Source organism: Acinonyx jubatus, chromosome E2 (assembly GCF_027475565.1).
Source record: "Acinonyx jubatus isolate Ajub_Pintada_27869175 chromosome E2, VMU_Ajub_asm_v1.0, whole genome shotgun sequence".
In the NCBI taxonomy this organism is placed as follows: domain Eukaryota; kingdom Metazoa; phylum Chordata; class Mammalia; order Carnivora; family Felidae; genus Acinonyx; species Acinonyx jubatus.
This window is the reverse complement of record NC_069396.1, coordinates 36,461,514-36,474,585: the sequence shown is the minus strand read 5'-3', so window position 1 is coordinate 36,474,585 and position 13,072 is coordinate 36,461,514. Positions and strand designations below refer to the sequence as shown.

Here is a 13,072-nt window from a genome sequence, read left to right as displayed (position 1 = left end):
GAATGGTATTTTATTTCAACTGCATTTCCCTAATTATTAGTGAAATTCATTATCCTTCCAGATATATATTAGTTTGTCCATTTTCATTTTTTCTTTTATAAATTCTTATTCAAACTGAAATGTTTTGGATCCCATTGACCAGTGTTCATCAAGTACTTGGTAACTGTAGACATTTTAAAAATTATACTCTTCTCAATCTCCCACATACTACAAACTAACCAAGGTAAATCTTACTTTTAAGAAATTTAATTGTAAAAATGAACATTTACTGAGTACCTATAACATACTAAACTTTGTTTACATTAGCCATTTTTATATGCACTTCATCTGCACTTCAACCCTCTACGGTTGATACTATAAATCTACCTTACATGCAAGTAAGTAGCAGCCACTGAGAGGTTAATTAACTTGTTAGAGAGTGACAAAATTGGAATCTGAATCTGAAGCCAAGGTTTCCAATTCCCATGTTTGTACTATACCAACTGTTTTCTAGGCTTTGAATATTCTTAACCTTTCTCCTTAAAACCTTTTCCTCCTTTGGTTTCTACGGCACAGTCTACTTCTGATGTTCCTCCATTTTTTTAAACTATTTTTTGTTTCTTTTGCTGGTACCTCTTCCTCCTCCAGGGAATTTCTAGGCTTTATTGTCTCATCTTTACTTCAAGGTCACAAGGCCACTTTTATTAAACAACAGAACCTCAGGAAATTCCAAATGTAAAATAATAATGAACTGCCTCTTATTTATCACCATGACTTAAGTACCACCACTCTCTCTTGTTTGTTCCCCTACAGCTGACATGTACATGCGCATCTTCTCAGTTGACCTGAACTCCCTAACAACCTCCACCATTTATGACTGGAGTTTGCCAGAGTTCAGTCTCTGAACTCCTTCCTTTTCCTACACTATAGACCCTATGGCACAATCTCCTCCATTTCCATGATGACAACTACCATTCACTAATGGCTCAAAAGATTTATCTCCAGGGTCGCCAGGATGGCTCAGTCCAACGACTTCCCCTCAGGTCTTGATCTCACAGCGGGTGAGTTCCAGCCCCAAGTTGGGAGCTATGCTGTCAGCAGGCTTGGAGCCTACTTCAGATTCTCTGTCTTCCACTCTCTCTGCCCCTCCCGTGCTCATGCTCTGCCTCTGTCAAAAATAAACAAACATTAAAAAAAAACAAACAAACAAGATTTATCTCCAGGGGCACCTGAGTAGCTCAGTCCATTAAGCATCCAACTCTTGATTTCAGCTCAGGTCAGGATCTCACATTGTGAGATGGAGCCCTGCATAGGGCTCAGGATGGGCTTGGAGCCTGCTTGGGATTCCCACTCTCTCCCTCTACCCCTCCCCTGCTCAGGAGTGCACATGCACTCATGCGTGCACTCTCTCTCAAAATTAGTAAATAAGCATAAAAAAAGAGATTTATCTCCAGTTGAGGCTATTCCCTAAGCTTCAAACTCTATGTCCAACTGGGAAAAAAATAACCCACAAGGATATTTCACAACCACATCCAAAACTAAATTCTTCATCTTTCCCTCAAAACTTGTCTTCCTTTTTATATTCCTTTTCTAACCAGTAATTCAAGTCATTGGGAGTCACTGTAAAAGTCTTCCTTCTGGTTCAAGTGATTCCAATTCCTTAATTGCAGCATCTGTCCCTTCTCTCTATCCTTGCTGGGTTTCTTCTTTATCTCATTTCTCACCTGAGCCATTGGTATACAGAAGGAGCTCAAAAATATTTGTTGAATAAAAAAAATTAACACATTTGTCCTGCTAAGGGGCACAAACTATGTCTTACTCATTTTGGAGACCCAGAACTGAGTTGACACACCACCCAGAAATCTACTGAATGAATCATTCCAGGATTTCCATACCTGAACCAAACTCTTCAGAGAATATGACCCAGGAGAACCCATTTTTAACAAGCTCTCTGGATGACTCTTATATAACTAATCCAGCAAAGCCTTTATTCTCATAATGAATGGGAACAAACTTAAACAGAGGCAGAAATGGAATTAAATAATTTTCTTGACTCCTAGAATAAACAGACCTCTCACAGACATAAATGTAAATAATTCTTAAATCATCTGCTACTATAACCTAACCACTCTCTTAGTATTCTCACTATTAACATACTGCAATAGCCCACTTCTGTCTTGTACACCTTTCTCTAGACAACAGCCAAAATGGTATTTCTGAAAGGCAAATCAGATCATGCTACCTTTACCTCACTCCATCCCACATCCGAGGAATAGTTTCTCCTCACATTTTAAGAACAAAATCCAAAACTTCTTACTCTGGTTTACAAAACTGTATGCAATCTGGCCCCTGCCTATCCCTCCGGCCTCATCTCCCACATTCCCCTGCTCTTACTGTCTACACTGCAACCACAATGGCCTTTTCATTCCTAAAATACACCAAAATTTTTTCAGCCCTAAAATTTTTGCATTTGCTATTTCATCTGTCAAGAATGTTCTTCTTGATCTTATCAGGGCTAGCCCCTTGTTCCAATTCAGCCTCAGTTTAAATGTCCCTTCTCAGAGAGGCCTTCTCCAGTCACTCAATCAAAAGTAGCCTTCTAGTCACATACTAGGACAGCAATCTATTTTAATTTCCTACAAGGCATTTATCACAAGCCAGTAACTGCCCTTTTTATTTGTTCATTGTCTATCTCATGCCCACAAGAATGTAAGCTCCATGACAGCAGTGAACTTCCCTTGACAGATTTCATTCATTACTTTACGCCCAAGGCTTAGAACAATGCCTAGCATATAGCAGTCACTCAAAATTTATTTGTAATCAATTTACTTTTATTTGGAGATCATCACTTCTAATATCACGCAAGGATAAATAACAAAATTTCATCTTTTAAGAAATAAACTCACTGAATAAATCCAATTTGTCTACATTAATGGGAAAGTAAAACTCCAACAAAATTATTTTTTAGATATTCTAAATCAGAGAATTATAAAAAATAACCAATATGTCTAAAATTATATTCACATCAAAATCAAGTTATATTTTTCCAGTTACTAGTTAAAAAAAAAAAAAAAAAACTTGAAAGTTGTTATAAATTTTACCAGCACTGAGGGGGTAAAACCAAATGTCCATCAACCAGTGAATAAACAACATATTGTCACATAGCCATACAAAAATTACTAGTGAGCAGTAAAAAGCAATTGATTCTTATTGATAAACACAACAATATGGCTGAATCTTAAATTATGCTCAGTGGAAGCCAGGCAAAAAAAGAGTACATACTGTATGATTCTATTTATATAAAGTTCTAAGAATAGTGACAGAAAACACATCAGTGGTTTTGTGGGGGTGAAGGCAGCAAGAAGAGAGTAACAAAGGGGAACTAGAAAACTTTTGGAAAGATGGACATTGTTCATTACCTTGATTTTGATGACAGGTGTAATCATATGATACAACCTATCAGACTGCACACTTTAAATATGTGCTATTTACTGAATATCAATGATACCTTAATTAAACTATTTAATTTGTAAAAATCAGATCAGATCACTCCCTTGTTTAAAACTCTTCTATGTTGAGACACATCCTCCAATAATAAACAGATTCATCAGCATTATAAGGGAGTTAACATTTAAATGGAATGAAGGGCAAACTAATGTCATAAACTGATTTCCAACAGCTAATAAGAACCAAAGGCATACTTTAATAGGTTTTAATTTTTAACTTCAACAGAGATGTAAATACTAAATTCACAAAAATTAGTTTTACATTTCTACATCAAAAAGCTAAATATGTGGTAAACTTTCATAATTACCTGCAGAAGGTGGTGATTTTTCTGGGTGTTTTGCATTTAAAAGTTTTCTGCTAATAAATATGTAACCACAGGGACACGATTTACATGCAACAGGAACCTGTACAAAAATAAGAAAAAGTGTATTATTACTATTCTTCTATTGAACTTCTCAGTGTTTATGTAGTCTCCTGAACTGAATGATAAATTATTGAAGTAGGGATCATAGATTTATTTAAACCCCACCCCCTTACAACAAATTGACACTGGTATTATGTCCTATACATCCTTACATTCTCCTAATGCTTTACAATACCATGAATATAGAAAATGCATGATAAACATGTGCTGATGAGAGTGACCCATAGAACACCATAACAGAATCAGAGCAAGGGAAAAAAATGTGGGATAAGAGGTAGTATGTTCTAAAATATATGTTTGAGCCAATATCCCTGATGAATATGGATGCAAAAATTCTCAATAAGATACTAGCAAATCGAATTCAACAGCATATAAAAAGAATTATTCACCATGATCAAGTGGGATTCATTCCTGGGATGCAGGGCTGATTCAACATTTGCAAATCAATCAACGTGATACATCACATTGATAAAAGAAAATATAAGAACCATATGATCCTGTCAATCGATGCAGAAAAGCCATTTGACAAAATTCAGCAACCTTTCTTAATAAAAACCCTCGAGAAAGTCGGGATAGAAGGAACATACTTACACATCATAAAAGCCATTTATGAAAAGCCCACAGCTAACATCATCCTCAATGGGGAAAAACTGAGAGCTTTTTCCCGGAGATCAGGAACACGACAGGGATGCCCACTCTCACCGCTGTTGTTTAACATAGTGTTGGAAGTGCTAGCATCAGCAATCAGACAACAAAAGGAAATCAAAGGCATCAAAATTGGCAAAGATGAAGTTAAGTTTTCACTTTTTGCAGATGACATGATATAATACATGGAAAATCCGACAGACTCCACCAGAAGTCTGCTAGAACTGATACATGAATTCAGCAAAGTTGCAGCATACAAAATCAATGTACAGAAATCAGTTGCATTCTTATACACTAATAATGAAGCAACACAAAGACAAATAAAGAAACTGATCCCATTCACAATTGCACCAAGAAGCATAAAATACCTAGGAATAAATCTAACCAAAGATGTAAAAGATCTGTATGCTGAAAACTATAGAAAGCTTATGAAGGTAATTGAAGAAGATATAAAGAAATGGAAAGACATTCCCTGCTCATGGATTGGAAGAATAAATATTGTCAAAATGTCAATACTACCCAAAGCCATCTACACATTCAATGCAATCCCAATCAAAATTGCACCAGCATTCTTCTCGAAACTAGAACAAGCAATCCTAAAATTCATATGGAACCACAAAAGGCCCCGAATAGCCAAAGTAATTTTGAAGAAGAAGACCAAAGCAGGAGGCATCACAATCCCAGACTTTAGCCTCTACTACAAAGCTGTCATCATCAAGACAGCGTGGTACTGGCACAAAAACAGACACATAGACCAATGGAATAGCATAGAAACCCCAGAACTAGACCCACAAACGTATGGCCAACTAATCTTTGACAAAGCAGGAAAGAACATCCAATGGAAAAAAGACAGTCTCTTTAACAAATGGTGCTGGGAGAACTGGACAGCAACATGCAGAAGGTTGAAACTAGACCACTTTCTCATACCATTCACAAAAATAAACTCAAAATGGATAAAGGACCTGAATGTGAGACTGGAAACCATCAAAACCCTAGAGGAGAAAGCAGGAAAGACCTCTCTGACCTCAGCCGTAGCAATCTCTTACTTGACACATCCCCAAAGGCAAGGGAATTAAAAGCAAAAATGAATTACTGGGACCTTATGAAGATAAAAACCTTCTGCACAGCAAAGGAAACAACCAACAAAACTAAAAGGCAACCAATGGAATGGGAAAAGATATTTGCAAATGACATATCGGACAAAGGGCTAGTATCCAAAATCTATAAAGAGCTCACCAAACTCCACACCCGAAAAACAAATAACCCAGTGAAGAAATGGGCAGAAAAAACATGAATAGACACTTCTCAAAAGAAGACATCCGGATGGCCAACAGGCACATGAAAAGATGCTCAACGTCGCTCCTCAGCAGGGAAATACAAATCAAAACCACACTCAGATATCACCTCACGCCAGTCAGAGTGGCCAAAATGAACAAATCAGGAGACTATAGATGCTGGAGAGGATGTGAAGAAACAGGAACCCTCTTGCACTGTTGGTGGGAATGCAAACTGGTGCAGCCACTCTGGAAAACAGTGTGGAGGTTCCTCAGAAAATTAAAAATAGACCTACCCTATGACCCAGCAATAGCACTGCTCGGAATTTACCCAAGGGATACAGGAGTACTGATGCATAGGGGCACTTGTACCCCAATGTTTATAGCAGCACTCTCAACAATAGCCAAATGATGGAAAGAGCCTAAATGTCCATCAACTGATGAATGGATAAAGAAATTGTGGTTTATATACACAATGGAGTACTACGTGGCAATGGGAAAGAATGAAATATGGCCCTTTGTAGCAACATGGATGGAACTGCACAGTGTTATGCTAAGTGAAATAAGTCATACAGAGAAACACAGATACCGTATGTTTTCACTCTTATGTGGATCCTGAGAAACTTAACAGAAACCCATGGGGGAGGGGAAGGAAAAAAAAAAAAAAGAGGTTAGAGTGGAAGAGAGCCAAAGCATAAGAGACTCTTAAAAACTGAGAACTGAGGGTTGATGGGGGGTGGGAGGGAGGGGTGGGTGGGTGATGGGTATTGAGGAGGGCACCTTTTGAGATGAGCACTGGGTGTTGTATGGAAACCAATTTGACAATAAACTTCATATATTGAAAAAAATAAATAAAAAATAAAAAATAAATAATAAAATAAAATACATGTTTGAAAGCAGTTTATTAGAACCAGTTAGAAAAGAGAACATGTTTAGAAAGTAATTAAAGAAATCCCAGCATAAGAATGAGGGCCCGACTGGAATACGCTAATTTGATAAGACATAGGCATCTTTATTACATAGGCATGTTTATTACAGCATTATTTACAATAGCCAAGATATCCAACCCAAGTGTCCATCCACAGATAAATGGATGAAGAAGATGTGATACACACACACATACACACAGGAGTATTACTCAGACATAAAAAGAATGAGATTTTGCCAGTTGTGACAACATAGATGGACCTTGAAAATATTATGCTGGGGCGCTTGCATGGCTCAGTCGAGAAAGTGTCCAACTCTTGATTTTGGCTCAGGTCATGATCTCACAGTTCATGGGTTTGAGCCCCATGTCGGGCTCTGCACTGACAGCACAGAGCCTGGTTGGGATTCTTTCTCTCTTCTCTCTCTGTTCCTCTCTCTCTCTCAAAAATAAACAAACATTAAAAAAAATATTATGCTAAGTGAAATAAGTCAGAGAAACACAAATATCATATGATTTCACTTATATGTGGAATCCAAAAAACAAATCAACAAACAAAAGCAGAAACAGACGCATAAATACAGAGAACAAATTGATGGCCCCTTTGGGGTGGGGCATAGGTAGGGGTATGGGCAAAATGGGTAAAGGAGAATGGGATGTTTAGGCTTCCAATTATAGAACAAAGTAAAGTCACTGGGTTGAAAGGCACAGCACAAGGAATACAGTCAATGGTACTGGAATAGACTCCTAGGGTGACAGACGGTAGCTACATTTATGGTGAACACATCTTAACCTATACTATCAAAATATTATAATGTACACCTGAAACTAATGTAACACTGCCAAATATACTTCTGTTAAAACCATTTTTTTAAAGGGAAAGTACTGAAAATGACTCGGGTTCTAAAATGAGAGGGTAAGATGCCAATTGCCACTGACAAAAGAGTAGTTCACAACAATCACTTTGAAGGGCAAAAGTATAGCACAAACAAAAGAGAATGTAGGAGTCAAGATCTAGGATCTTTTTTCTTTTAATATTTTTATTTATTTGAGAGAGAGAGAGAGAGAGAGAGAGCGAGCGAGCACGCTCAAATCCAAGCTGGAGGGGCAGAGAGAGAGGGAGACACAGAATCCGAAGCAGGCTCCAGGCTCTGCTCTGTCAGCACAGAGCCCAACACGGGGCCTGAACCCATGAGCCCTGAGATCATGACCTGAGCCAAAGTCAAATGCTTTACCGACTGAGCCATCCAGGCGCCCCCAACCTTCTGTTTCCAAATGTGTAAATTACTTACAAGCGGCTTTCTCCATATCAAGTCTATAATGATTTTTCAAAAGCCAAATATTATTAAAAATCATTTTTAAAAGTTTGATTTTGCATAGTCATTTCACTAATACTAGCCTTAATGATCCTTGAAATCAAGACATGTTCACCAAAAACCAGAAAGTAATCTCAATAAAAAGTACTCAGAATAATTATGGTCAGAAAATTGTAATTTACTTTTCAAGATAAATTCCATTTGCCCATTGTTTTGCCTGTGTGAAAGCTTAGCTACAATTATAAAGCTTTTTATCCACATATATAAAAAAATGCTTCATGGTCTAAAATATAAATACTTGATCTGATTAAACTAAATTAATATTTTGATAGAATTTTTTTACATGAAAATACTAAACAAAGGATCTCTAGTTTGCAATTTCAGAAAAATCACAATGAATCCTATAAAAATAATCGAATTCCAGATAGCTCAAACAGCATGGTTTATCAAGAATATGATGAGATTCTTTCAAACCAGGACAGAAAATGTAATGTTACATTTTCTACTACTGTAAAATGTACCCAAAATAGATGTTTGTCATTTTAAAATTTCACATCTTCACAGAAATCAAACTCAAAGGTACTGACTCATTTCCTTTACACTTACACTATTAAGGTAATTCACTGTACTGTAAACTATTTTAAATTAGTGCTATCCAAAAAACATAGAAACATGATGTTCTTGTTCAAAAGGTCTTTTGCTACTCAGCAAGCATATTCTTCCAGTCACTAAAACCGAACAAATATAAATTTAGGTCTCTGTCTTATACACAAGAATAATATATCAACCCATATCCAGAATTAACAGAGGGCTGCACTTAAGTGAGACATGTACATTTGCCTTTGGGATAAAGAATGTACAAATACCAATCGATCGGTGGATTTTCATCCCTTAGTAAATGTTTTATGACTAGAAACATTCATGCGCCTGAGCTAAGTTACCCTAAAGTCCCTTTTAAATGGAAAGTTGTCCTTCCCCTAATCCCAACTCTGATAAAAACACAACCAACCACCACCAAAACCCAGATCCTAGAAAAAGAATATTAAATAGGGTGGACTTCAGTAATATTGCTCTTTTATAGTACAATTTGGATTTTAAACAAAAAAATCCTAAATTTCCTTCAAATTTCAGTTGTAATGACAAAGATGATACTAACAAAAGTTCTAATGCTATACTCTCAGGATTTTAAAATAAAAAGAATAATAAAAAACCTAAAGTTTGTTTACTGATGACTTATTGTGTATCAATTTATCCCTTGTAAAGTGAATTCAGATTGTTTACAAGTAAAAAAGGTAAAAATAGGGGCCCTGGGTGGCTCAGTCAGTTAAGTGTCTGACTTTGGCTCAGGTCATGATCTCGCAGTTAACAAGTTCAAGCCCCGCATTGGGTAAAAAAACAAGTGCAAAAACAAGACCCTGGTTCTATATTGTTTCATTGATTTTCAAAAGTTCAAAATAACCACACTACAGAGAACTCATTTACATTTCCTTGCTAACAGAACCAAAGTGACCTACAGTGGACACGTTTGCAACATAACACATAAAATTTCCTATAAATGGAAAAAAACTGCTTTATTAAAAAATTTTAAGGCAAAAACAGACACATATACAAAAGATACCAGACAACTAATAAGAATCTTGAATATTCCTATATACAAGATGGTTCAATAATTTGAGCTACTTGATGTGAAACCTCTCGAAAAATGAAAAGTATTGTGGTTTAGATGTTTCAGAACTGTATTTTCAATACAGGATATAAAGGGGATGTTACAAAGCAACTGAAAATCTATGTCTTTCTTGCTTGATCTCTGTACCTGTTTTTAAACTTTTACACACACGGAAACAGAACATACAGGCTCTGCGCTGACAGCACAGAGCCTGCTTGGGATTTTCTCTCTCCTTCTCGCTCTCTGACCCTCCCACACGTGCATACATGAACTCTCTCTCAAAATAAATAAATACTTTTTTAAAAAATGGCTTTCTAGATTATAATTTTTTTAAAAAATGGCTTTCTAGATTATAATTTTTTTCTCATTTGTAACTATTGGAAGATTGTATTCTCTAATAATTAGAAATTTAAAATTAATTTTATTTCCTTCAATCCAGTTGCTTTTAGTAAAAGATAAATCATTTTTAAGAATCACCAAAAGGGTTTTTTTAATGTTTATTTATTTTTGAGAGAGCACAGGTGCAAGGGAAGGGCAGAGAAAGAATCTCAAGCAGGTGCCTCACTGTCAGTGCAGAGCCCAAGGCTCGAATGGAACTCACAAACCATGATATCATGACCTGAGCCAAAATCAAGAGTGGCACCCTTAACTGACTGAGCCATCCAGGAGCCCCAAGAATCACCAAAAATTTTAATTAGTCCTCATGTATATTATATTCTCTTAAATATTCAGAATAAAAAACAAAACCAACATTTTAAATTATATAGTAGCTTGCCGTGGACTGAATCGTGTCCCTCCCAAAATTCGTAAATTGAAACGCTAACCCCTAATCTGAAGGTATTTGGAGATTAGATAATCAGGTTTAAAGTCCCGAGAGTGGGGCCCTCATGATGGCATTAGTGCCCTTATAAAAAAAGAACAGAACCAGAAAGCTCACTCTCTTCGAGGATCTGGGACTCCCAAACTCTAGAACTGTGAAAAAAATAAATTACTACTGTTTGAGCCACCTTATCTATGGTATTTTGTAATGGCAGCTTGGGGGGGGGAGGGGAAGTTTTGTGTGTGTGTAACAAAATTAATGTATGTTTACAAATAAAATGCTCATCACATTTTGCTGAACAATTAAGGGGACTCCTAACAAGTTTATTATCCTTTCCTTTTTCTTTAACCAGGATATTAAAAACAGGTTATTTTTCCCAAAAGATTCCATTATGCCAAGTAAAACAAGGTCAAGACTTGCAATAACTTGTGCCCTACAAAAACTGGAATGCATAAAGCATACCATGTAAACCTTATACTGCAGTTCATTAGAACAAATGGAAATGATTTAAATATTGATATTATCTAGCAAAGAGACTTAAATCACAAAATCCAATTTTGTCAGATTTAACAAATTTTAATGGTAAGAATAGAAGTTTAACTTTACTTCAAAAAACATGGCTAAATTGTTTTTATACTGCATACCCAATAAACTCAAAAGATCAATAAACTAATTCTCCTTACACAATCTTCCTTCCTTGAATTTCTATCACTGCTCATAAAATATACTGAAACATGTAATGTTTTCTTTTACTAGATTAGATCAACGTACGAGATTGCTCTTAAAGAATGCACTAACATCAGCATGTTATTTTTTTAAAAAGCTCTCCAGCTATTTACTGGAGCCATATTACTCCTGTTTTAAAGGAAAAAAAAATTTTTTTTTAAATAAAAGGGGGGGAGAAAGGTAGTCATTTTGAAAAAACTGCCTCAGTAGAAAAGAAAAAAATCACACCCAGATCTGCACATTGGCATATAATAAGGGCCTTCAGATGGTTTTATTGAGAGTTTTAACTCAATAGATTGTAAGACTTAGAGGAACGTCCATTATTCTAGTAAACAATGAGGCATGCATAAAACTAACAAACAGTAAAATGCGATTTTAAAAATTACAGCTGTCACTATTAATTCTGTGCAGTAAGAAGTCATTTAAAATTCTTAAAACTACATACAAATTTTTTAAAAGATCTGGAAGCAGAAACGCCAAATTTTTAACAGCGGATACGAGGGCGGGTGGGGGAAGTGAGGAGCGCCCAGAAGGCAAGGGCTTCAACGGGGGCGTTATTCAATAATGTTCCACAAAAAACAATGTAAAGATTCACTTTTATTTCCCTTAAAACTATAAGGAATACATATTTAGAAGAAAAAAATTGTCCAAATTCGCCTAAACTTGAAACCATTGCATTGAGGCCCCTTTTGTCACATTAAGCCTCCGCCTAGCTCGCGGCAGAACAGTTTTGGGGGTTCACTGTATACATCTTATGTGAACAAAGCAACCCTGCGTGGCAGCAGCCGCTTTCGGAGCCAGAACCCAGGAGCCTGGAGCTGGGCACATCGGGCATTCTCGTCGGGCAGAAAGGGAGCTGAAGGGGCAGTGCTCGTCCAGTTGGGCCGCTGCCCCCACACTCCCGCCGCTGTCAACCGGAGCCGGCCAGGCGACTCGGGAAGGGTCCGGACAGGCTCCAGACAAACCCACGCCTCCCTCCCGCGCACACAGTCGCCTGGCTGACACTGCCAGGTGGGCACCGGCCGGACTGCGACCCTGAGCGCCTCCCTGGCACCCCCTCGGCTCAGCCCGGCCCGTTCCGGGGTTCCACTGTAGCCCCCGAGCCCAAGGGCCGGCCCGTCCACTTGGCCTCCCGAACCCGGCGAGGCGGCCTCTCCACAGCCAACGGCCGCCCGCCCGCGCATTCGCCCGGTCCTCTGCGCCCACCTGTTGGTCGCACTCGGGGCACGATTTGGTGGCCATCTTCACTTTCTTGGCTCGAGTTGCAGACATGCTCCTCTCCGGGTGCGGAGGCAGTGGCAGCAGCGGCGGCGGCGGCGGCGGCGGCGGCGGCGGCAGCGGCAGCAGCTCGGGCTCCTCCCCTAGTATCTCATCGGCCCTGCCTCCGCCAGGCGGGTCCCTGCTGGCCAGACCAAGGGTTGGGCGGGTGCGCGCGCGCGTGCGCGAATTCGCACGGAGCCTGCGTGCCGGGGGAGGGGGAGCGGTGGCGTGCACCAGCAGCGGCCGCAGGCCTCTCGCGTCGACTCCGCGGGCCCCCGAGACGCGCTCCCACACTCACGGCACCGGTCTTCGAGCGTGTCCAGATTCTCACGAGAGGAGACGGTCTCGAAGGTCCAGCGCCACAATGACCACGCCTTCTGCGGAATGCGTGGGGGCGTGGCTTGGGCGTGGCTCAGCAGTAACGGGCGTCGGGATCGGCCAACGAATGCACAGATAAGGCGGGTCGTGGTGCTGGACACCCCCTCCCCCCGGGAGGAAGGAGATCGTGAGTGAAAGTGGTGGAAGAGAAA

At 38.9% G+C, this 13,072-nt stretch overlaps 1 protein-coding gene across 3 annotated transcripts in view; it reads right to left on the bottom strand.

Annotated features, from left to right (window-relative positions):
* The window catches only part of CE2H16orf87 (chromosome E2 C16orf87 homolog), a 35,396-nt gene extending 22,692 nt beyond the window's left edge, over positions 1 to 12,704 (bottom strand). For all 3 annotated transcript variants that reach the window (XM_027044517.2, XM_027044515.2, XM_027044516.2), the window contains exons 1-2: positions 12,489 to 12,704; positions 3,794 to 3,890 (exon numbers count right to left, since the gene is read on the bottom strand). In XM_027044517.2, the coding sequence (XP_026900318.1) occupies positions 3,794 to 3,890; positions 12,489 to 12,554 (163 nt within the window). In that variant the 5' untranslated portion in view covers positions 12,555 to 12,704. The remainder of the gene's footprint in view (positions 1 to 3,793; positions 3,891 to 12,488) is intronic.
* Positions 12,705 to 13,072: the final 368 nt, after the last annotated feature.